Source organism: Podarcis filfolensis (genome assembly GCF_964270895.1).
Source record: "Podarcis filfolensis genome assembly, chromosome: 4".
In the NCBI taxonomy this organism is placed as follows: Eukaryota; Metazoa; Chordata; class Lepidosauria; order Squamata; family Lacertidae; genus Podarcis; species Podarcis filfolensis.
In genome coordinates this window covers 30,143,223-30,169,261 of record NC_139607.1, presented here as the reverse complement: position 1 = coordinate 30,169,261, position 26,039 = coordinate 30,143,223, and the positions used below count along the sequence as shown (strand labels likewise).

The 26,039-nt window shown below is 45.0% G+C and overlaps 1 protein-coding gene across 3 annotated transcripts; it reads left to right on the top strand.

Moving 5' to 3' along the window:
- The first annotated feature begins 659 nt into the window (after window positions 1-659).
- On the top strand, window positions 660-23,131 carry IL18R1 (interleukin 18 receptor 1). Of its 3 annotated transcripts, XM_083610754.1 has the most exons (12): window positions 694-1,148; window positions 1,395-1,477; window positions 2,364-2,452; window positions 4,820-5,048; window positions 8,747-8,924; window positions 9,698-9,848; window positions 11,391-11,456; window positions 12,509-12,653; window positions 17,745-17,881; window positions 19,315-19,476; window positions 19,791-19,949; window positions 22,190-23,131. In XM_083610754.1, the coding sequence occupies exons 3-12, from the start codon at window positions 2,395-2,397 to the stop codon at window positions 22,519-22,521; spliced, it is 1,617 nt and encodes a 538-aa protein (XP_083466880.1). In that variant the 5' UTR covers window positions 694-1,148; window positions 1,395-1,477; window positions 2,364-2,394; the 3' UTR covers window positions 22,522-23,131. The 3 variants fall into 3 exon arrangements, with proteins under 3 accessions (XP_083466879.1, XP_083466880.1, XP_083466881.1); XM_083610753.1 differs by lacking the exon at window positions 1,395-1,477 and having other exon boundaries at window positions 660-1,148; XM_083610755.1 differs by lacking the exons at window positions 694-1,148; window positions 1,395-1,477 and adding an exon at window positions 1,568-1,636.
- The last annotated feature ends 2,908 nt before the right edge of the window (window positions 23,132-26,039 follow it).

The window sequence follows — 26,039 nt, the reverse complement described above, 5'->3', positions numbered from 1 at the left end:
GGCTGAGGTCCGCTTGCCTTCCCCCACGGGTGGTGCTGTGGGATAAACCACAGAGCCTAGGACTTGCCAATCAGAAGGTCGGCGGTTCGAATCCCCGTGACAGGGTGAGCTCCCGTTGCTCAGTCCCTGCTCCTGCCAACCTAGCAGTTCGAAAGCACATCAAAGTGCAAGTAGATAAATAGGTACCGCTCTGGTGGGAAGGTAAACAGCGTTTTCGTGTGCTGCTCTGGTTTGCCAGAAGCAGCTTAGTCATGCTGGCCACATGACCCGGAAGCTGTACACTGGCTTCCTCGGCCAATAAAGCGAGATGAGCGCCGCAACCCCAGAGTCGGCCACGATTGGACCTAATGGTCAGGGGTCCCTTTACCTTTAATAAAATATTTGAAGGGGTCACCCCCAAAATTGAAGGATATTGCCGTTCAAATAGTTTGTGTGTGCCGCATCATGTGATTGATTATGTGAGGCAGGGTTTACTATCCCCCCCAAATATTTTATTTTATTTTATTAAAGTTGGTGGGGGAGTTAACTTCTTCAAAGAGACTTACAAGCAACTGCTGGCTAGCTTGCAAGAGAACAGCGCCGTCGTGTGGTTTAAAGCAACACCTGCATTAACTAGAAACTGAAGGCAATGCATTGGCTCCCCCCCCCCCCCCCCCAGCATAGGAGACCAAGGTGCCGCGCGCTTCTCTTTGCATTGCAGCAGCAGCAGTTGAACCTTTCGTCCTGGGAATTTCCTCGCTTCGCAGGGCAACCCGAATACTTTCCTTAGCGTGTAACCAGCTGCGGTTGCTGCGCACACGCGCGCGCATCTGGGTCACAGGGCGGGACTTCCAAGCAAGCCTAAACCTCAACACTGCCGCCTCTTTCTTTTTTTAAAAAAAGAATAACCCCCCCCACAAAGATTTAGGACCCGATCCTTTCTTTTCCCTCTTCCGCCTTGATCACGGAGCCCCCTGCCGGCTTGCATCGCCTAGATACGCAAATCAACGGTTTGGAGGAGAATCAACCGTTTCTCCCTTTGCTGCTGGGGTTTTGTTTTTTGTTGCTATGTCTGCCTTCCAAGCGACGCGCTAAGTTTTCGGTAGGAAGGAGCTGGCCGCGTCTCCCTCGTTCACTCCCCATTCTCCAGTCCGCTTGGTTCCCGCAAGGTAAGGCGCACGTAGTTCTCGCAGGGACGATTCCCCCCCTCTTGCAATCTCGGTTAGATGGTCGCGCAAGTGGTAGTAGCTGACGTGTCGTGCGCTTTGCAATCAAAATGCTGCGCAATACTGTACAGTTTGGGGTTTTTTTTGGGGGGGGGGAAGGTGGGGATTAAGACCCATTGAAATCTGCGGCCCCAATCCTAAACATGCTTACCCATTGCGCTCAGTAGGACTTTTCTTCTGCTTACACAGGAAAGATTTGCATTGCTGTTGCTTCCAGGCAACTTGCTAATTTGAGCATTTCTCCTGATTTTGCTTTTGCACAGAGTTTCCAGGTAGGTTACAAGGCTCCTGCAATTTCTTTTCTTTCTCTTTTTTTTGCGGAGAAATGATATGACTTTGTGTCAACTGGGATTTTGCTGATTTTGCTGCTCTCTCCTCGACGCTCACTCACAAAACAGCAGACACCATCTGAAAGCAGCCCAAGTTAGCAGGTAGAGGGGCTAACGGTACTTCTAGACTGTTGCTGTTGTGTCCATGGGATCCAGGCACATGTCTGCACAGTTCCTTCTTTTATTTTCCCGCCACCTTTCCATCAAGGAGCTCGGAGTGCAATTCTCCACCTCCCCATTTCATCCTCAAAGCAATCATGTGAGGTAGATTAGGCTCAGAGACAGTGACTGGCCCAAAGTTACCCATTGAGCTTTGCGGCTGAGTGGGGTTTTGAACCCTGGTCTCCCAGGTCCCTAGTCCAAGACTCTAACCACTGATATGACAGAAGATGGGAGGATGTAGCTTCTGCGGCATGGAAAATTATTTAGCTTAAAGCGGGAGAATAATGAGCGGCCATTGTTAAAGACCTTCAGTGTAGATAGACTTGATGCTTAGTATTGCAGCTTTAGGACCCAGCTGGCATCTAGGTCAGTGTGCTTAATCTCTAAATCTAGAAGGCATATCTAGAATGTGATAGTAATTCACAGTATTCAGCAAAATCATTAAGCCATGAGCAATACGAAATGAGTCATACCCAAATATGCAAATATTTCCTTTTTTTATGTAGTAATAACTTTCCCGTTTTTTTTAACCCTCCAGTTTTAGTTGTTTCTCATATTACTCATATCCTTAGATAAAAACCTCTAATGACGAATCAAACGGCCTGCAAATCCTACTCTGCTTTTAAAATCAAAGCCTCTAGCTTTTACTTTTCTTTTTTTTTTCCAGAAAAGAAGGTGCAACTCAAATTAATTTTGAAATGTATGTTGGAAATCTGTCTGTTCTCCTGCTGATGATTCTTATCTGTGCCAGCCTAGGTAAGTATAACTCAATTTTTCCAAGTATAGAAGATAAGTCACTGTTTCTGGATCCTCATACAAAGCTCCCAGAAACATTTCCAGACGTTAATTAAAAAACCAACTGTAAATGCAAAGTGGTTACTCAGTAATCTCACTGTCCTTCAGTGTATTGGTTCTACTATTGGTAAATGTCATTTTCACTGAAAGCACACATTTTTATTTCTCAGGAATTACAGTGTGGGGTGTGATACTTAGAGCAGAATCCTTGATATAAGTGGATTTGGTAAATAACTTAAAGTCAGTGGGTTTCTCTGGGTATGACTAACCTTTGATACTGAGTTGTGTGCGCTTCTCCCTCCAACCACCCTGCGTAGTTCGAACTTTATTTTAAAAAAACCTTATATCCCACCCTTCGTCCGAGGATCTTCTGGACAGCGTTCAACAATATATAAACCAATAAATAAATAAATGATGCAGTAAAGTAAAACCAATTTCCATAAGCTATCTACTTCTACATAAAGATGCCCTATGAAAAAGGCAATGATTAGAACAGTGTTTCCCAAAGTTGGGTCTCCAGCTGTTTTCAGACTACAATTCCCAACATCCCTGACCACTGGTCTTGCTAGCTAGGGACGATGGGAGTTGTAGTCCAAAACCAGCTGGAGACCCAACTTTGGGAGCTACCGATGAGAAGATGCCTAAAGAGTTTTGGCACCAACCCAACCCTCTTGGGGCTGTGCATTCCACAACTGTGAGGTTGTTACCAAGAAGTCCCTCTGGTGTGTTAGAGACCTCCTGGGCCTGGGCCTGCCAGCTGGCCCTCCCAAGCAGGTCTCAAGCCATGGACAGGTTGATATATGGAGAAGTGGGTCCTTCTGGTATTTGGGAGTTTATTAGCAGTGGTATTAGCAGTTTAGGGAGTTACATGTCAGGGCCAAAACCTTGAACTGGGTTTGGTAGTTAACTGGCAGCTAGCACAGATCTTTGAAGATTGGTGCCATGAAGTCTTGAAACATCAGACCCAACGTGACTCTGGTGGCTACATTTTGCGCTAGCTGAAAATTCTGAACCCTCTTCAAGGGCAGCCCCTCGTAGAGTGCATTGCATTGCAGTAGCTAAACTGGAGGTTATCTGAGTGTGGATCACAGTAACCAGGCTACCCCTGTAATTTGTGTACATCAGTAGATCTGCTGTCCATGTCTGCTGTCCCTCTCTTCTTGCATATAAATAGCCACAACTATCTTCCCATGCTCCTAAGTTAGAAAACACTCTAAGGCCTCACTCAAGAGCTGTCTCTTTCCCCAGCTGTTCCTTATCTGGCTCATCTCCCAGCTACTATTTATCAGCAGGCCCAGCTGTCCAGGGCCTGATCCTTCATGCAGGAAGGAAGCCCAGGGAGCAGTGGATCGGACCCTAGTGGTCCTTTGTAAGTGATGAACCAGCCTTATCTGGCAAGAGAGACTGCATAGACTTCCAGGGACAAGGTGGAATTTAGGTAAAAGGTAGCCCAGTCAAAGGCGACTCTGGGGTTATGGCACCCATCTCACTTTCAGTCCGAGGGAGCCGGTGTTTGTCCACAGACAGCTTTCCGGGTCGTGTGGGTAGCATGACTAAACCGCTTCTGGCACAATGGAACACCGTGACGTAAGCTAGAGCGCATGGAAACGCCATTTACCTTCCCATCGCAGCAGTACCTATTTATCTACTTGCACTGGCATGCTTTCGAACTGCTAGGTTGGCAGGAGATGGGACAGAGCAACAGGCGCTCACCCCGTTGTGGGGATTTGAACTGCTGACCTTCTGATTGGCAAGCCCAAGAGGTTCAGTGGTTTAGACCACCGTGCCACTTGCGTCCCTACCTGCAGACTATGAAGCTATTCTTTCAGGGGAAGTGCAAGTGCATCTAGAACAGGTCACCTTCTACCTCCTGGATGTGGCTGCCACTGATTCACAGCACCTCTTTCCTGTTTATTGGTCCTCATCTAACCCATTACAACCTCCAAATACTGGTCAAGCACCTACACAGCTTCACCCCTCCCTGCTAACCATATCTTCCACACACTAGTGCATTTCCCCCCCTTCCTTAGAAGCTTCATGCTGCATTGCACAAACATGCAAGATATCATGGATCCTCTACAAACAAAAACAGGGGCATGGACAGAGCTGCATTGCCATTGCCTTCTTGTTTTGTTTGAATAGTGCCAGCATACTCCGTTTCCTGTCTCAATAGTCAGGCCAAAGAGGTGGAACGACAGTCTGTGTTTCATGAAGCTAGGTCACATCAGGGCTAGTGTTAGCATAGCTCCAAGAATGAGATGTGCTCTTTTGCCCCCCTGTTTTCTAAGAAAGGCCACATTTATTTGTTTCTTTGTGTACACTTTGAAGGTCAGCTTTGCCCTATACGCTCGATCATTAACATTCCGGAAGGAGAATATTTTTCAATTTGCTGTCCCGGGGTGGAACAAGATAGAGGCTACGCTGTGCACTGGTATAAGGAAAGAGGAGGAGATTGGACATTGATTCAAGGAGACAACAGAACTGAGTTGAGCGGGACTTACTTGGAATTTTGGCCAGCTGTGCTGAATGACACTGGAAACTATATGTGTAATTCCAGGTAGGTGGAATATGTACCAAGAGGAGTATATACAGAGATGTTTGGAGGCCGTGGCCTGTTTTGCCAGGTCTTCCTTTCACGTAAAGAAGATGTAAAAAGGTAAAGGGACCCCTGACTATTAGGTCCAGTCGTGGCCGACTCTGGGGTTGCAGCGCTCATCTCGCTTTACTGGCCGAAGGAGCTGGCGTACAGCTTCCGGGTCATGTGGCCAGCATGACTAAGCCGCTTCTGGCGAACCAGAGCAGTGCATGGAAACGCCGTTTACCTTCCCGCTGGAGCGGTACCTATTTATCTACCTGCACTTTGACATGCTTTCGAAGTGCTAGGTTGGCAGGAGCAGGGACTGAGCAACGGGAGCTCACCCCGTTGTGGGGATTTGAACCGCTGACTTTCTGATCGGCAAGTCCTAGGCTCTGTGGTTTAACCCACAGCGCCACCCGCGTCCCACAAAGAAGATGTACAGCAGTCCATATTTGCATAGGAAGCTGCCTTTCCTCTAGCTGGGTTTTCTCCCTGCTGTACCTGGAAACACCAGAGTTCGAACCTTCTCAGTGCTTTTTTTTTTTTGGTGGTACTCTGGACCGACACCTCCCCCCTCCAAATCTTGCAATGACCCTTGTGGTCCCCTTCCACCTCTACGATTCTACTATTCCCTCTCCCACCCTCCCCACCCAGTTCCTGAGAAAAGGCTGGTTATGTAGAAAGGCAGGCATCAATGCTTTTATCCCCTTGCCCTTCCCAGCCCTGCAACAGGGCAAGGCTTTAGGGGTCCCCGGCTGTTGCACAAGCACACTGCCTTCCCACCCTTTAGCCGAAATGGAACAGGTTTTTTTTAACTGGTGCTGACAGTTCAGCAACATTGCTACTAGCTGCATCTTGGTGTGGTTTCAAAGCAGGAGTGAGACTTGCTACACTGTGAACATCAGTGAAAGGCAACAATGTCAAGAGTTGTTGTTCCTTCAGTTCCTTCTCAGTTAGTAAAGCACTAGCAGCTTCCCCTCTTCCGAAAGCGGGCCTTTTCCTGTTATGCATTCTGGATTGGGCAACTCCTTGAAGCAATATGTTTCCTGGATCATCAAGGGGATGACCCCGTTTGACCCTTAAGGTGAGCGTGGCAGAGACATGTGTGGAAAATACAGGACTGAGAGCGTTGCAGATTGCTTATGTAGCACCTCTTTGGCGATCCACGTGCGACAGCAGCTGCATGGTTTCCACTAGAAGAGCTGGCTTCTGGCACTCACAAACCACACGAGGACTTTAGCGGTAAGAAGTGCCTGGAATGGTTGGATCCAGTACCAGAACTAATGCAGCACAGTTAGCTCCAGCAGGGGCCAAAGAGGCCCATGGCTGCCTCCAAACAAAGCTAGATGGGGATTTCTGGTTTAGTGCTACTCTCAATGCAAGAAGCGTCCATTTGGATGCCATTCTGCAACTAGTTACAGTGGTACCTCGGTTTACATACGCTTCAGGTTACAGACTCCGCTAACCCAGAAATAGTGCTTCAGGTTAAGAACTTTGCTTCAGGATGAGAACAGAAATCGTGCTCCGGCGGCGTGGCAGCAGCAGCAGGCCCCATTAACTAAAGTGGTGCTTCAGGTTAAGAACAGTTTCAGGTTAAGAACGGACCTTCGGAATGAATTAAGTACTTAACCCGAGGTACCACTGTATTTTATTTATTCATTTATATACTGCTTAATGCCAAAATCGTCTCCTGTTAGTTCCCAACCTTTTTGTGATGGCAACCCACAAACCCAAATTTACATGGCATGGCGACCCATCAAGTTTATTGTGGCATGAATTTTGGATCTTATTTCTTTATTGCTCTGAGTTTTTGTGACTGATGCTCCCTCACCCAAATCCATACTGTGGAAAGTCCAGCTATCTCCCATTGGTCCTGAATGTGCAGAGCAAACGATATTGATTTTGTACCACATACACACACTGATGATGTTGCTGCCTAGCAACAACACAGAACACTCTCCTGTGTGAATGATAGGACTTGAAAGCAAATAGATGCTATTGTCTAGGGTTGCTCTCAAGGGCTTGGGTGCCAGTCCAGAGAGGCATAAGTTTCCTTTCCAAAATTCTTGGCCAATGAGAGCTGGGATGATGGTGCAGCAGTGACCAGAACATACTGAGGTTGAATCGGTCTAGGGAATCAGTCCAGGTCCAAACATAATCCAAATGCAGGGTCAGTAATGAAGGGAGTCCAGGTGAGTTGCAGGAAGACTAAGGTGGAATCTCTACACACTTAAAAAACTGCTCTGAAAATGCTTTTTGTAATAAAGCATTCTTAAAAATACACTGAATTTTCCATAAGGCTCACCATCGCCATCTGGGTTCACATTGCATATTGCACTTAAAACACACTTAAAACATTTTGTTTGCAGCTGTATAGCTGAGTCTTAGGTCTGAGTTTAAGGAGCCAGAGACCTGGGTTGTTTTGAGCAACTGAAGGGCTCAAACGGGAGGCATCTTTGGCTACCCTTGCCTTATAGAAAATGCTTTATTTGGCCGTCTGGAGTCCCACGTAATTTTCTCAGTGGCATCTATCAATTCAGTTTTCAGATGGCTTTTTTAAATCTAAAAATGACCCAGGAGCGAAAGTCAAGTTAGGTAACTGTTATCCAAAGATCTTGGGTTGGGCTGCTGCTTGTTGTTTTCTTCCTGCCCCCTTTACTGACACCTTGGCTCTTGTGGCTGTCGCAAATTAGGTCACAGAGACCTCACTCGAGTATGTGATTCTGTGCCTTGAGTGTTCCAGTGAGTGTTCCAGTTTGCAAACGTTCTTTGGAACCTGAATGTCCAACGTGGTTTACACGGCTTCCGATTGGCTGCAGGAGCTTCTGGAAGCCAATTGGAAGTTGTGCCTTGGTTTCCGAACATTTTGAACGGATTTCTGGAACGGATACCGTTTGACTTCCGAGGTACCACTGTATTGTGATAATGATGAGCTATCACAATCATTGCATTTTTATACCACCCTTCATCTGAAATTGCAGGACTGTTAACAACCTAATAACTCAAAATTATTACTACTACTACTATTATTCTTATTATTATAAAATAACAAATTTCCCACCCACCCCAACACCTAATTTATGAATTATTTTGTTTGTTTTGGTTCATTGCTTTTGGTTTCCTACTTTCAATGGCCTAAATGCCTGATTTATTCAGGAACTCTGCCCAAAAAACCATTTACAAATGTACCACTACATATGCAAATATGGTTTTGTCCTTGTGAGAGAACTGGTCTGCGAAAATGGCTTTTAATGTGTCATGGGTTCTAGGGCTGGCTCACCCACCCCATGAGGCATGATGGGACGACCTAGGGAGCAGGATCTGCAGGGGCAGCTGACCCAGCCTTCAAGGAATACATTTCTCACTTGCACTGCCTGTGGCGTGGTCCTTGGAGCCCGGATCTGCCGCCTCCTTGGTGACCTCCCCAACTGCCACCTCTACAGCAGGTTCTTGGCAAATAGGAGGTGCTGCTGGTCTCCTCACACCCTTGTTCCTGATGTAGATCTTCACTCACCCCTTTTCCACTAGCCGGGGAGGGCCGCCATTTTGTGGTTTGCCTCAGGTGTCAAAATATGCCTTGGGCTGGCCTTCCACTCATGGAAGGAAAGCGGGATATAAATGTAAGAAAATATAGAAAGCCACCTTAACACACACACACGATTCTTCCTTCCTCTCAGCAATGGAAAACACAATCCAAAGAAATGGTCTTTGATTGTCCTCCAAAGAAGTAGAACAAGTTGCTTCAATGCCAACCACGTGTCATCTGCTATACATGGAATTCTTGGAAGAACCTATCACCTGAAATGCAATGATACATACCACAAGGCAAATGTTGCCAAGATAACATGGTACAAGGTATTTATTAACACAGCTTTCTCTGGAAATTGAGTTCCTTTACCTTTTAAAAAATTAAATAATAATTAATTTTTGTCAGGGGCGGGGCTGGAGGGCTGGAACGGATATGCGCTCCAAAATCCACCTATATCTGTAATCAATAAAGTTGTGGCCATTTCTTATCCAGTTTATTAATCACATCTTACATTTAGTCACTGCCTGGGAATTGGGGTGGGGTGGGGGTAGGGGTGGCACTGTTACTGGATCTGCAACAAACAAACAAACAAACAAACAAACAAACAAACTGTAGTGAGTTTCCCCTTCCTTTTCCAGAAAAAAGCACTGCACACAACTAACTATAAGGTTGTGAGGAAATATTTATCATGACAAGCAGTTTAGACTCAGGGGTCAGCAAACTTTTTCTGCAGGGGGCCGGTCCACTGTCCCTCAGACCTTGTGAGGGGCCGGAGTATATTTGGGGGGGGGAATGAACAAATTCCTATGCCCCACAAATAACCCAGAGATGCATTTTAAATAAAAGGAGACATTCTACTCATGTAAAAACATGCTGATTCCTGGACCGTCTGCGGGCCGGATTGAGAAGGCAATTTGGCCAGATTTGGCCCCCGGGCCTTAGGTTGCCTACCCATGGTTTCTTTAGAGCAAGATAATGAAGGCAGAATGGAAGGGGAGGGAATGGCTCACCACATTGTTTGCGTACTTGTTCATGTACTGTATTTTGAAGTTTTATGCTGCTTCTAAGACACCTTTTGGAACATCTCCACTTTAAACAGGACTGCAGGAAGCTCCCTCAAACAAAGGAGGAGTGGTCTATCGATGAGCTAACAACGGGAGATTCTGGAAACTTCACATGCGTGAAGACATTTGTTCATGCAGGAAAGAGATACAATGCTACCAAAACAATAGGACTAACAGTGGAAGAAGGTGAGAGGCGGAGCGAAAAAAAAAGATGGTAGTTTGCTTTGCATTAAACCCGTTAAATCTCAACTTACCCAGGAGCTCCTATACATATTAGCAGGTGTCAATTTTATGCCCATTTGTGGCACGTGGCTGTGCTCTGAATCTTTTAAGTGCTTAGCAATGCTGCTGTTCACTCAGCATTTGATTTTTAGGGTCTCCCATGTGTAAAAACAGCAAGGGAGATGGGGCTTGCGGCTATAGTGGAGGCCATTTTGCGTGGATAATACATGGCAGGGGCCTACAGTCTGCCTAACTTTTGGTTTCTGGAGACCCTCTGCCTCCTCTCTGTAGGCTCAGCTGCCATCAACACTCTGTAGCAACACGCGGCTAATAAAGAATGAGCAATAATCAATCATAATGTAGTGTTTCACAATAGCAAATAGTACATACGTGATGTTTCAAAGTACATTAAATCAAAATAGTAAGCGTAACCACTCACTATAACAGAACATCACGATTAAGGTCAGATGCCTTTAAACAAGTGCATAGCAATTAAGGCCACATAGGTACATAAAAAAATAGTGGAAGACAGAAGTGCCTGGCATGCTCTGGTCCATGGGGTCACGAAGAGTCGGACACGACTAAACGACTAAAAAACAACAACAACAGGTACATCAAATAACAAAGAATCAGCAGCCTTTACACGTACCAGTGTCTGCTGATCCTTTGTTATTTGATGTACCTGTAGGTAGACATTTTAATCGCTGATGAAGATTCATTTTCAAAACAGTGCGTATATCCGGAAAAACTGTTCTTCTGTTTTCTGCTGGAGCACCTGTCAACGCTTTTTTACAGGACATTGATTGACTGTTTAAAGGCATCTGACCTTAATCACGATGTTCTGTTATATTGACTGGTTATGCTTACTGTTTTGATTTAACATACAGTGGTACCTCGGGTTGAGAACTTAATTCGTTCCAGAGGTCCGTTCTTAACCTGAAACCGTTCTTAACCTGAGGTACCACTTTAGCTAATGGGGCCTCTCGCTGCCACCGGTGCGCGATTTCTGTTCTCATCCTGAGGTAAAGTTCTTAACCCAAGGTACTATACCCGAGGTTAGCGGAGTCTGTAACCCAAAGTGTTTGAAACCCAAGGTAATACTGTACTTTGAAACATCACGTATGTACTATTTGTTATTGTGAAACACTACATTATTATTGATTATTGCTCATTCTTTATTAGCTGCGTTTTGCTTCTGGTTGGTCTAGTTTTGTCTGTTCTGCAACACAGGGGATTTGCTTTGTTGCATCAACACTCTGTAAGCTGACAGGTTCCTATCAGGCACTTTTTGCCAACCCTGGATTTATGTGAATAATGATGATGATGATGATGATAATAATAATAATAATAATAATAATAATAATAATAATAATAATATTACCTTCAAATCATATAACAACAATTATAACAACAACATTATTTCACCCAATTTCAAATATGTCAACATTAGACTGAACTGCTAGGGGAAAGGGTGGCTTAAGTAACGTGCTTCTTTGCATCCCCAAGGTCTTGAGGAAATCACAAAGCCTGGGCTAATTGGATCCGAAAGTTATACCATCCTAACGGAAATAGGTACCTCTTCCTTTCTCTAAAATGAGAGAATGTTTTGTAAGGCTAGTTGTGTAAGTGTGTGTGGTTGTATGGGCCGGTTGTGTGGTGTGCAAGTGAAGACAGCAGGCATTGCCACATTTGTCCCAAAATGTGTAGATGGGTAAGACCTTACATCCTGAGATACACTGTGGCGACAGAGTAGATGTATTTCATGAACCTTGTGGACTGCCTATTGCATATTATGCATGCATGCATGTATTACAGGTAGAATTTTTTTTACAAAATAAATTTAAAGTGACTTATGTTGATTTGAAACACAAAACTGCCACAACCTAAACAAACCATTATTATTTATTTACAATTCATTCATCATTTTGGTTGGCCCTGTAGAGTGCAAGTTTTCATAGCTGTTACCAGCACAAGAAGCTTATGGGAGACTTTTAACTGCATATTTAACCAAACAATGCATATCACTTCCATCTCTGTGGTAGATGGCAACCCACACCAGTTTCCTCATGAGGCAGTATCCTTCTGAAATCTTGAAAAAAACTTTAGCAAACACCCTTAAAACCTTAATATAGGACTACAAAATAATGGGAGTTGGAAGCAAAGCAACTGCTCCCAGGCCTTTGGGAAAGGGTGAGGATTTTAATGGAGCCATTCGGCTGGTATTGTTTATTGTCTGTTTTGATGCAGCCGGAGGACTCTTTGCTTTTAAGGTGTGGGTTGTTAGTTACATTCAGAGTAGACCCATTGAATTCAGTGGACATGACAAACTTAAGTCCACTAATTTCAATGGGTCTGCTGTGAGCACAATGTGGTTGAACTTAAACCACTGTCATCGAGGAAATGCTGCTCTGAGTATGACTTAGCTAGATACCACCCTGTGGGGTTTTAGTTGTATAGTTTTAGGAATGTTTGTATTCCTGCCCTGGGCCTACACAGTGGAAGGTGGGCCAGAAATTTCACAAATAAATAAAAACAAATTAGGCAATCATTTCCGCTTTAATAACAATTGGGTGTATTTATTAAAGGCCCCCTAAATTATTAATTTTGAAACATGTTCTGCTTAGGTAAAAAGGAAATCCTCAACTGCACAGCTTTTTTAGGTTACTCTAACAATGTAGTTGGAGACTTTCTGCTTTATTGGTCACACCAAGATGACATGATAGGTCGCTGTGAGGACAACGACTTGCCATGTGAAATGGAATACCATTAGTAAGTAATGTTGGTAGAAAAATACTGTGTATCAATGTTTATATAGTGCAATCCTTGGCATTTTGGCATGTTGTGATTTCCTGTGCTTTCTGCCTTGCATTCTTACCTAACCAGCTAAAATAAAATATAACCATAGGGCTTCTTTGTATGACAGACACAAACTGGTGTTTAATAGCCAGCCGTGTCCATGGCAGGATCTAGAATCAGTTTAGATTGAAAGCAGGACGTTTACATGGATTGTTCCAGATTGACGAAAAACTACATTTTTTGTGCTACAAATGGGTTAGTGTGTAGCTAGCCTGAGCCTATGGGATGCAGGTGGCGCTGTGGGTTAAACCACAGAGCCTAGGACTTGCCGATCAGAAGGTCAGCAGTTCGAATTCCCACAACGTGGTGAGCTCCCGTTGCTCCGTCCCTGCTCCTGCCAACCTAGCAGTTCAAAAGCACGTCAAAGTGCAAGTAGATAAATAGGTACTGCTCTGGCAGGAAGGTAAACAGCGTTTCCATGCGCTGCTCTGGTTCGCCAGAAGCGGCTTACTCATGCTGGCCACATGACTCAGAAGCTGTACGCTGGCTCCCTCGGCCAGCAAAGTGAGATGAACGCCGCAACCCCAGAGTCGGTCATGACTGGACCTAATGGTCAGGGGTCCCTTTACCTTTACCTTTAGCCTGAGCCTGGATTCAACCAAGTGTCTAGAGGATTGGGAAGGTGCATAACACAACAAAATTATCGCTTTCAATTTTGCGCTCTTCTCTGCAACTATCTGCCTATTTATGTTTATTGCATTCCTCTCACTGTCTCTTCCACCTTTCTTTAATGTTCATATTGTCTGCATTATCTGTGAACTGGTTTGGCATGTTATAGATTCCCCTCTGTCTTTGGATTGGATAAGGTACACTTCTTCTTTTTCCTTTTTCTTCTTATTCTTCTTTCAATAAATTTGTACACTGCTTGATTATGAAAACAAACAAAAAAACCTCAAAGTGGTTTACAAAAAGATAAAAAAAAAATGAACAGCAACAATACTGAAAAGGATTTTTAAAAAATCAATATTATAGCATTGTGGCAGTGGTATCTCATGTTTCCCGTCCGATGTTATTGGACTACAACTCCATCAGTCCTGGGCCAGCATGGCCAATGATAAGGAATGATGGGAGCTGTAGTCAAACCACAACTTGAGGATACCGTATTGGCTATCCCTGCATGGTGTTACTTCACTAGACCTCTCTCACTTCAGCTTGGCATTTTCCAGCTTGTGATGTTAACCATTGTGGGTTTTAAGTGTTTTTGTTTTACTTTGGACTTTGTATGTAATATTCTGTATTTCCATTTTGCCTGGAAATGGCAATACGACGGCATACACGCCGTACATTTAAAGCACATATAAATCAAATATTCACCCTGCAAAGAATCCTGGAAACTGTACTTTACTCCCTTACAGAGCTGCAATTCCCAGTACCATTAACAATTCTCAGGATTCTCGCTTTAAATGTATAGTTTGTAAGCAGTCCAAAACAGGTGGTATATAGGTTGTGTTTTTTTTAAAAAAAGTCCATAAATAATAATAATAATAATAATAATAATAAATTTTATTTATATCCCGCCCTCCCCAGCCGAAGCTGGGCTCAGGGCGGCTAACAACAATAAAACAATACAAAAGTACAACACAAACAACGCTCTAAAATCATTCATTATAAAATTAATTAAGTTCAAGCCACTGGCCACTATTGGGCCAGAGCTCCGCGAAGATTGCCGAGGGAGGGAGTCAGGCTGTGCCCTGGCCAAAGGCCTGGCGGAACAGCTCTGTCTTGCAGGCCCTGCGGAAAGATGTCAAGTCCTGCAGGGCCCTAGTCTCTTGTGACAGAGTGTTCCACCAGGTCGGAGCCACAGCCGAAAAAGCCCTGGCTCTAGTTGAGGCCAGCCTAACTTCTCTGTGGCCTGGGACCTTCAAGATATTTTTATTTGAAGACCGTAAGTTTCTCTGTGGGGCATACCAGGAGAGGCGGTCCCGTAGGTACGAGGGTCCAAGGCCGTATAGGGCTTTAAAGGTTAAAACCAGCACCTTAAACCTGATCCTGTACTCCACCGGGAGCCAGTGCAGTTGATATAGCACCGGATGAATGTGATCTCGCAGCGAAGACCCCGTAAGGAGTCTCGCTGCAGCATTCTGCACCCGCTGGAGTTTCTGGGTCAGTCTTAAGGGCAGCCCCACGTAGAGCGAGTTACAATAATCCAGTCTGGAGGTGACCGTCGCGTGGATCACAGTGGCTAGGTCAGGGCGAGAGAGGTAAGGAGCCAACTGCTTAGCTTGGCGGAGATGGAAAAATGCCGCCTTTGTTATAGCTGCAATCTGCGCCTCCATGGAAAGGGAGGTGTCGAAGATTACACCCAAACTCTTAACGGACGGTGCTGGCACTAACTGCGCCCCCGCAAGAGATGGGAGTTGCCCCCCCAATCCCATATCGTCCCGTCCCAGCCACAGGACCTCTGTCTTCGAAGGATTTAGCTTCAACCGGCTCCCACGTAACCATCCAGCCACAGCTTCCAGACATCTGGTCAGTGTGTCTGGGGCCGAGTCAGGATGGCCATCCATCAACAGATAGAGTTGGGTGTCATCGGCATACTGATGGCAACCCAGCCCAAAACTCCGGACAAGCTGGGCGAGGGGGCGCATAAAGATGTTGAAAAGCATTGGGGAGAGTATCGCACCCTGAGGTACTCCACACACCAAGGAGTGGCGCGATGACAATTCCCCCCCAAGCGCCACCCTCTGTCCCCGACCAGAGAGAAACGAGCGCAGCCATTGAAGGACTGTGCCCTGGATCCCCACGTCGGCAAGGCGGTGGTCCAGAAGTTCATGATCGACCATGTCGAAAGCTGCTGACAGATCTAGAAGAATCAGCAGCCCCGACCCGCCTCGATCCAGCTGTCTACGAAGATCATCTGTTAGGGCAACCAGAGCTGTCTCGGTCCCATGACCAGCGCGGAAGCCAGACTGGAATGGATCCAGAGCCGATGTTTCATCCAGAAACCCACCAAGCTGTTCAGCAACCGCTCTCTCAATCACCTTACCCAGGAACGGAAGATTCGAAACCGGGCGGTAATTGGATAGATCTAAAGGATCTAATGATGTTTTCTTTAAGAGCGGGCGCACCACTGCCTCCTTCAGTTCCCCTGGGAATGTCCCCGTGCCAAGGGACAAATTGATGATATCCCCCAGGAGGGCCCGCACCTCGTCTGGACACGCTCTAATCAGCCAAGACGGGCACGGGTCGAGAGGACAGGTGGTGGGCTTTCCAGCTCGGAGGAGTCTGTCTACATCGGCTGGGGATATCCGGTCAAAGTGGTCCAATACTGGACCCGAGGACAGTCGAGGGGCCTCCAGTTCATTTATTGTATCCAAATTGGCAGGGAGGTCATGGCGGAGCAACAAGACCTTCTCCGCAAAAAAGCTCGCAAATGCCTCACAGCCGTGTGTCAAATTGTTATTTAAATTTGGCTGTCCTTCAAGGGACGTTAAAGACCTGATTATACTAAATAATTGCGCCGGGCGAGAGCTAGCGGATGCAATGGAGGCCGAGAAGTAAGACTTCTTAGCAGCCTTCACCGCCATCTCATAGGTTTTCATAAAAGCCCTATAAGATGTTCTTGAGGCTCCGTCACGGGCACCCCGCCATACTCGCTCTAGCCGTCTGAGGTCCCGCTTCATTTTCCGGAGCTCCTCGGTAAACCAGGGAGCCCGGTTTCTGCGGGGTCGCAGAAGGCGCTTCGGTGCGATCTCATCGATGGCTGCCAGGAGCTGGATATTCCAGCCCTCAACAAGCTCAGTCAATGAGTCGCCAGGGGGAGCAAGGTCCCGCAAGGCTTGGCGGAATCTATCAGGGTCCATCAGCCTCTGCGGGCGAGCCCACATCGGCTCGGCACCTAAGCAGGGTGGGGGTGGAAAGTCAATCCTGGCTTTCAGAGCGTAGTGATCAGACCATGGCACCTTCATCGAAGGAGACATGATCACATCTATACCTGCACCAAAGATCAAATCCAGCGTGTGGCCTGCTTGATGTGTGGGGCCCGAAACAAACTGGGAGAGCCCTAGTGTCGCCATGGAAGACACCAGGTCCAGAGCCTGTGAGGAGGGAGTGGCATCAGCATGGATGTTGAAGTCCCCCAATACCAATAGGTTAGGGAACTCCAAGGCCCAGCCGGCCACCGCCTCCAATAGGCCTGACAGGGTGGCTGCTGGTGCGCTAGGTGGCCGGTACACCAGCCAGACAGCCAAGCTCTCCTCGGAGCCCCACACTAGGCCAACACATTCAATGCCGGGGATCGATGGTGATGGTAGAGCCCTGAAAGAACAATCTTCCCGGATTAATAATGCCACCCCTCCCCCCCGGCCCACAGTCCGTGACTGGTGGAGGACGGAGAAACCCGGGGGCGCCATCTCTCTTAAGGTAACTGTTGCCCCTTCGCGCACCCAGGTCTCCGTCACACAAGCCAGGTCAACCCCCTGCGAGATAAAGAAATCATGCTCAGGCTAAATAAAAGATCATAAAAAGGGTTTATAAAGCAGTGCCTTGCAAAGATTGTGTGAACTATGATAGGATCATCCCTCTGCATGACAGAACTTCACCCATAAACAGTGACTGAAGGAATCATAGAAAAGCCACACTAAATATCTAGCCAACATTAATCATACTGAGAGCGGGCCCCTTGAAATTAATAGACCCAAGTTAATCAGGTCCATTCGTTTCAATCTGTCTACTCTGAGCATTACTAATTTTGGGCACAGCCTCTAGTTTGGAAGTACCCAATGAAGCTGCAATGAGAAGATTTATTTAGCTGGAGAGGGTGGCTTATTTCTCATATAATTACTGTAGCACACTGCTACAGTGTTCTTCAGTCACAAAGGGCACTTCTTCTGTTATGGATTCTTGATCTGAGATTCCTGCATTCTAGGGGGTTGGACTACGATTCTATGATTCTAAGACTTTCTTCAGTGATCTGCCGTTGAAGATTTGTATCCTGAAATTAGATTACAAGAATCAAGCTGACCGATGAAAGATGTCTCACATTCTTTTCTTTTCTTCTAACAGTCAAGAAGAAGGGAAAAACTATTCTTTGAAGCAGTTGTGGATCAAGAGCGTTAAAGAGGCGGACATCAATTTTTCATACACCTGCAATTTTGTGGCAGCTGGTTACACTGGAAGGCAAATAGTTACACTGCAGAAAGGTACTGTATGGTTTTAATCTAATGCCTGGCACCCACAAAGAATATTAACTGGGCCCATCTGTGGACCAGATACAACGGAAGTGCAAAGCACTTATGCAAGGAAAATCAGAGCTTTTATGTGGAAGCCTAAGAAGTAGTCCTCTGGATGGGGGGGCTCAAATTGTTGATAGGACAACAATTTGTGCAATACTACAGTACTTAGTATTTCTGTCTCAATTGAGTGTTCCCTTCTTTTAGAATTAGTTTACCTTATTTGAAAGGAAGTGGGAAATAGCAATGGCAAGGGTAGCTCAGTCAGTAGAGCATGAGACCCTTAATAACAGGGTTGTGGGTTCAAGCACCATGCTGGGCCAAAAATCGCTGCCTTGCAGTGGGTTGGACTGGATGACCTTTGTGGTCCCTTTCAGCTGTTCAATTCTATGATTCTATGTTTCTGCCCGTGGCTTTCTCTCTTAGCTGACAAAATTGGTGATCGTTCCCTAATTGGATCTAGCATCCTGGTGTTGGTGTGATCCAGGAAACAGACTAGTGCCGGATGTCTCAGCACAGGTCAACATTTGTAGTGGCAAAGACATACAGGGCTGCTACTTTTTCTTGCCGATCTTGGTCTGAGATTGTAATAGACATGCTTTCCCCCCAGCTGGACATTTTGACTCCTGCAGTCTTGCTGTGGAGACAGCTTGTCAGGAAGAATTGGTGGGGAGGGGGGGAAAGTGTTAAGCACCCACCAGTTCTCTCTTTCAAACGCTCCTCCTCACAATCACATTATCTCAACAAACATGGGGTTTTTTGGGGGGGGCACTTTGGTCGCCTCTTGGATGTTGAGTGTAAATGAACAAGAACAAATGGATTTCATGGGGCTCAGTTTGTTAGAGTTTGAGAGCAAATGAAGCATGAGCTCACAAATTGAGGATAGATAATCATCATATAATAATAATAATAATAATAATAATAATAATAATAATAATAATAATAATAATAATAATATACTATTTATACCTTGCCCATCTGGCTGGGTTTCCCCGGCTCCCAACAGAACATTAAAAACACAAAAAAGATCAAACATAAAAAACTTCCCTAAACAGGGCTTAGATCATAGGATCCTGATTACACCTTGGGGCAGAAACAAGAGGCACGACAACATGTGTTTTCCCTTTTTCTGCCTAAAAACATACTGGGCAAACACTTAATAGAAGAGTGTTCCGGCATCATTATAGACCAGGGCCCCCCAATGTGGTGCCCTGTAGATGTTGTTAAACTCCAGTTCCCATCAGCCTCAGCCAGGGGGGTTATGGGAACTGTAGTGAAGCAACACTGTGGTGGCAGGGGCATGTTGGCTACCCTTGGGATAGACTTATTGCAGTTTTTCTTGAGAAGAGTACTTATTTGGAGGGCTCTGTCTCAATCGTGTGTTGCCTCCTTTTGTTTTCCAGAAACGAATCGAGACATACCCTTGCGGGTCTTTACCCCTGGAATTATCGCAGTGATCTTGCTTTCCCTTGTTTCTGTTCTTGCGGTCGTTCTGTCTGTGATATTCAAAGTTGACCTTGTTTTATTGTACAGAGATGTCACAGGGAAGGATGAAACGATTGGAGGTAAAACATAGTAAGGTTTGGTTTAGGGTGGGGTGGGTGGAGAGCTGTTTTGCCTGAGCAAAAATGAATTTTGTAGGTCTTGGTTGGGGAGGCAGACAGGGTTGTATTTGCTTTTTAAGCTTTTCTGTTGCAGCATTCCCCGGTTGCGACGGGAAGGACCTTTCAGTTTATTAGGCTGCATGGAATGAAGGATAAGTGGCTACCTTCAAGAATTGCAGGAGGTGCACAATTAGTTCCAGTAATTGCACAAGGAATGTCTTTTTAAAAATAGGCAGAACACATAAATACTTCACGGGTGAATTAATTTTTTTCAGATGGAAAACTATATGATGCATTTGTGTCTTACCTGAAAGACTGTGTACCCATATGTGACGAAGAGAGAAAATTTGCACTGAACATATTGCCCACAATATTAGAAAATCATTTTGGATACAAACTGTGTATCTTTGAACGGGATATCTCTCCTGGAGGAGGTAGGTGGATGTGTTGTAACTGTCTTACTGAGTAGTTTTTGACAATATGCAAAAATTGTCAATAATAATAATAATAATATATTTACATGCCGCCCAACTGACTGGGTTGCTCCAGCCACTCTGGGCAGCTTCCAACAAATTAAAACATCAAACACAGCAAACAACAAACAAAAAACTTCCCAATACAGGGCTGCCTTCAGATGTCTTCTAACTCAGATAATTGTTTATTTCCTTGACATCTGATGGGAGGGCGTTCCACAGAGCGGGTGCCACTGGTTCCCTGTAACTTCGCTTCTCGCAATGAGGGAACCATCAGAAGGCCCATGGAGCTGGATCTCAGTATCCAGGCTGAACGATGAGGATGGAGATGCTCCTTCAGGTATACAGGGCAAAAGGACAGCACCAATAACCCCTTTTCATGGGTGTTAACCCTGATTCTTTTTTGAAAAATTAAAATGCATACTAAAATGAGGGATGTTTTGTAGCAGAATTTAGCCATGCAAGGTGTACTTGAGCAGTTAGGAGCTATGTTAGAAGAAATCTGTTAATCTATTTATAAGTCAAATCTAGTTGCTCATAATTTTCAGATTTGTAATGAACTCTGACTTGGATCCAACTGACTTCAGTATTTTCACAATTCAAACCAAGGTCAAGTTAATGTATATTTTTTCTACCTTATGGGCTGCATGACTAAGCAGCCAAACTCATCTTTGTGCTTGCTGAGTTGTTTGGAAATAAACAGATTGCGTCTACAAAGGAATAAAAACAATATCATTTGCATGGGTGTGGGATGACTTAATATTGTCCCCTTTACTCATGTTTTGCCAAGGGAACCAATCATTTTAGAAGTCTGGACCCGAACTCTTTCTTGCTGGAAGAAATAGCCTTATCAGCTTGTATGTTTTCAACTCTCTGCTATTGGGCTTTGATTCACATTACTTCCCCCATCGTCCTTGAGGTCCAGAGAGAACGTTGGACATATGAAACCGCCATATACTGAGCTGGACCACCCAGTATTATCAATTTTGACAGACAGGAGTCCCCTACTACATTAGATCTGACAGATATATTAAAATTTTGGAGGAGAGAAATGCCTTTTCTTTCCGCTGCATTATTCTAAGGCGCTTTTCAGATTGAGGAAAAATGGACGCTTAGCCCTTTTACCGGGTGGCTGGCCTTGGCTGCCCGGGTGGCCGGCTCAAGCTCCCGCCAGCTGCTTCAATTCATACTGGCCAATGGGTGGCCTCCTCTTGGAGGTGGGGCAGTGCCTTGCTAGCTGAAATGTTTGTTATCGGGGGGGGGGGATGTAATATCTTGTCCTTCTGTAACGGAAGGGGGAGGGAAGCCTACCAGAGAAGGGGCGAGTCCTTGGCCTTGTTAACCTTAAGGCTGACACAGATGTTTGTTTTGCTGGAGAGCAGTGCTGGTGGTTTATTGCTCTGTGCCAAACAAGAATCTGTGACCACAGTAGGTGACGGTTTTATTGTTTGGTTAACAAGTGGTGTTGATTTAAAGGAAGAATGAGTTGCTTCTAATAATATTGCAGACCAGCTATGAGGTTCTGCCGTTTACATGCCCACATGCCTTCCTGCCTTCGTAGAAGTCATTTCCTCACAGTTTCTCAGAGACCTCAGAACATCACATTAGAGTTGTGCAGAGTTCATCAAGGGCAAAAGAAAACAACTGGTGCCCTTTAAAGTGTTTGCAACCTGCCTTTTTCTTCTTTGACTCCAGGATTCTGTCCTGATGCTGAAAATAGACTTCTTAGTTGAAAACTTAATTCTAAGTGTGGGATGGGGGGGGGGAGGAGGATGAAATTGCTTGGTTGTGAGTGAAAGGCATTCTGCACATGCCCAGAATCGCTCACTATTGCCGTTTACTGGATTTTTTGCTAAAGAATTATTTGTCATGAACTCGCTGCCTAATTGTGGGCTAGTCACTTATTATTGTGCCTCAGTGTTCTCCAGCTGTAAAATGTGATACGACCCATAGTTATATAGTTATATTGTTACACACACACACACACACACACACACACACACACACACAAAATATATACATAATCTGTATTCTAAAATTAGAAATAATTCACTTCAAACTTTTCCATGCTGCTTTGTGGCAGAAGAGACAGCATTAGCACATTTCCACAGGCCTCTCATGTTTGTAATTCATGTAATGTATTAATAGACCAATGCTATTTCAGATGTTTCCATTATAACTGCTCCCTCTTCTGCCTGCAGCTGCTGTCGATGATGTCCAGTCATATATTGACAGGAGTAGAAGATTAATCATTATACTGAGTAAGAACTACATCTCCGACAAAGTCATGTTCGAACTTGAAACGGGGCTTCACAAGGCCTTGGTTGAAAAGAACATTAAAGTGATACTAATCGAATATATGCCTATTCGTGACTTTGATTTCTTGCCCAAGTCTTTGAAACTTCTTTCACCAAGCCACGTGGTGAAATGGAAAGAAGAGAAGTCACTCGCTTTAAATTCCAGGTTTTGGAAGAAGCTCCGATATGCGATGCCTGCTAAGCCCTCGTCAATGATGGAACTGGCTAGTTTGTGAGATGTACATTCAGGACAAAGCATGACTAATTCAGCCACCCCTGATGGGCTTCACTCAGCTTTCATCTTAGTAAGGCTACTAGCTTTATATCAGAGTCCCTTTAGAACAAGATGTTGCTACAGGCTGCTGACTGTTTGCAATTAGAGTGGCTATGCTTGGGAAGTTTTGTGTCTCATATCCCCAAAACAAAATGTGTCAGAAAATATACCATGTGATCTTTAAGTAGATGCAGCACTCTCTGGAAGCCAACTCAACATAGGACTCAATAGAGAATATTTTGTCACAGATGTCATTCATAGGTTTACTGCCTTCAGTGTTGCAGATCCTGTCCTGTGGAACTCCTTGCCAAGAGAGGATCAACAGGAAACGCTCCTGCCTTCTTTTATACTTCTCCTAAAATTGTAATATTCAGACAAGCCTTTGCAATGTGAAATTATTTTTACCAACCTATATTTATTGATTTTTTAAAAATGGTGTTTATAATGATTTTTTAAAAAAATCTTATAGTAATTTTGTATGCTGTATATTGCCTTGCTGTATTTTTTATGAAACTACAGTCTATAGATATTTCCAAAAAATAAATGTCTGCATCTGTGTGCACACACTCCAACTGTGGTGCTATTTTTACTTTCAAAAGACACGCTTGGTGGGAACAAGATATTTGTAGAAATATAATATATGTTGCCTTGGTTTGTTATCTCACTTTTAAAACCAGACGTTGCTGAATCTCATAAGGAGCTACAATAAACCACAGTGGATTAGCTGTCTGTCTTCAGATTTATTGAATAATGAAAAGAAAATGTCAATAGTATTTTAAAGGTAAAGGTAAAGGACCCCTGACCATTAGGTCCAGTCGTGACCGACTCTGGGGTTGCTGCACTCATCTCGCTTTATTGGCCGAGGGAGCCGGCATACAGCTTCCGGGTCATGTGGCCAGCATGACTAAGCCACTTCTGGCAAACCAGAGCAGCGCACGGAAACGGCGTTTACCTTCCCACCAGAGCGGTACCTATTTATCTACTTGCACTTCGACATGCTTTCAAACTGCTAGGTTGGCAGGAGCAGGGACTGAGCAACGGGAGCTCACCCCGTCGCGGGGATTCAAACCGCCGACCTTCTGATTGGCAAGTCCTAGGCTCTGTGGTTTAACCCACTATTCCACAAATAGTATTATACTTGGTTGCAATAATACCTTGGTGCTGTATCAATCATGCAGAGAATGACTAAATTTTCTACAGTTATCTAGTACTGTGCCAACTCTCCTGTCTGATTTTCAAGTAGCAAGGTGTCTGCTGATTGGGTTTACTCGCTAGGAGGCATTGCCACTTCAAGCTGCAAGCCTTTTTCACTTGCCCATTTTTCGCTCTCTGTACATATATGTACTACAGCACTCCTAAAAAAAGCACAAGAGCAAAGAAGTTGAATGAGATGCAAGGTCAAAATGCCAAAACAGAAATGTTGCAGGACTCTGGTGCACAACAAGTGAATGTGCAAGCCCCGTTGGTAGGGTCGCCATATTTAGAAGAGCAAGAAAAGAGGACACATTTTCTGACTCCTATTTTTAACTATGGGTTGCTATGACATCTCTAATCTTACATACCGATGAGAAAGAGGACCTGTCCTGGAAAAAGAGGACACATAGCAACCCTGCCATTGGAGAAAAGAAATTGAAGGCTGGTGCACGGAACAGAAGTCTGAATAGCTGGGGCAAAGTTCAAGGATGGGATTATACTCCATTGTTTGGTATGAAACAAGTCAATTAGTTTCCCTACTCTCTATAGCAAACAGTTCAACTTTCCTATTGATGAGAGATTGTTGTATTTACATTGCACCCATTTCCAGCTTCAACAGCAGTCTACAGGGGGCAAGCACACAACATATTACCTGATCACAATCATATAAATGCTGGGCCTTGTGGGTTTATGATTGGTGCAGGAAGTAGCCTTCTGACTCATTAACCACAGCCTCCATAGGGTGAGGAACGCTTATCGTGACTACATGTCATCTGGTAGTTTAAACTGTTGAGTCGCTTCAACTGGACAGAAGTTCATTCTTTTCATATTCACTAGATCACGGGTGTCAGACACAAGGCCCGCGGGCCGAATCCGGCCCGCGAGACCTCGTCATGTGGCCCGTGTAGCCTGGTCTATATATATCTGTGAGGGAAGCTTGGGCTGCGGCGCGCGTGCAGGGCGCCTTGGGTCCCTTCTGCGCAGGCGCAGACCTCCCCCTCCTCCAGCTACCTAGCCGAGACTTATTTGACATGGCGAGGGCGGGGTTGGATATGGGAGGCTGCCACCGCTGCTCTCAACTTCTTTTCGGGCTCGCCGGGGTGAAATAAGTCCCGGCGGGAGCGCAGCGCGCCTGCGTGAGGTGGAACGCGGAAAAGGGCAGAGCCGGCTTCGCGCGCGTTGGAGAGAGGGAGACTGAGAGCGCGCTTGTGTTTCAGGAGCGCGCCCTGTGAATACTTGGGGAAGCGTGCTTTTGCTTTGCTTTCCTTTATTTATTTCTTTAGGCGCGTTTCCGCGCTGCCCAATGAACAGCATCCTTTGCCTCTGGGGATTCGCGATTCAAAAGCAAATTCGATACGTAAATAACGTCAGGTGCAGCTTCCGCAGGGTGCGTGTTGCAAAAATTTATATAAGGAAAAAAAGCTGATAAGGAATTGGTTTATATTGGTTTATATATGGGAAAAACGCTGATAAGGAATTGGTTTATTTCATGCAATTTGTTCCTCAATGTTATTACAGGGTCCGGCCATCAGTTCCCGCCCTCCTCAAAGGTTTAGGGTAGGTAGCAAAGGGGAAAAAATCCAAACAAATGCTCGATTAAAATTTGGGGAATGAGAAAAATTAAAACCTGCACATCTTGTGTAACTTAAACACCAAGCCAAACAGGAAACAATTTTTATATTCATATATGTATTCAAATGAAATCAAGGTGTAGTGTTCCATGAGCCAGAAGCTCTGCATTACTTAATCCAGCTGTTAAAGGTGTCATGGGCTTTGAAGACACTCAAACTCGAACCGGCCCTTTGAGGGTGACCAAACTGCTGATGCGGCCCCCGATGAATTTGAATTTGACACCCCTGCACTAGATACTACAATGACAGATAAACCATGGATGTAAACCATCTGTATATTCCGGTGCCAGACTGGCATCAACCATATACCACATTTGGGTGGGGGTGTTATTGGGTTGTTTTTGTTTTTATTTTGATTATGTGTTTTCTGGTTTTATCTTGTGATTTTTATCTTGGGAACTGCCCTGAGACCTGTAGGTATAGGGTGGTATACAAACCTAATAAATAATAATAAAAGAATGCAAAATAATAATGAAGGGGCTAAAATGTTTTTGTTTGTAGTGCATTTTTTATATTCTGGAAGGGGCAGCTGCCTATAGGTGTTGTTTATAATGGATGAGCTAATGCAGGCTTCCTCAGCCTTGGCCCTCCAGATGTTTTTGGCCTACAACTCCCATGATCCCTAGCCAGCAGGACCAGTGGTCAGGGAAGATGG

Excerpts from the sequence above, each read along its gene's own strand:
- IL18R1 (XM_083610753.1), top strand. The coding sequence starts at position 2,395 with ATGTATGTTGGAAATCTGTCTGTTCTCCTGCTGATGATTCTTATCTGT. Across the intron at positions 9,849-11,390 it reads AGGACTAACAGTGGAAGAAG|GTCTTGAGGAAATCACAAAG; the intron begins GTGAGAGGCGGA and ends TGCATCCCCAAG. Across the intron at positions 11,457-12,508 it reads TACCATCCTAACGGAAATAG|GTAAAAAGGAAATCCTCAAC; the intron begins GTACCTCTTCCT and ends TGTTCTGCTTAG.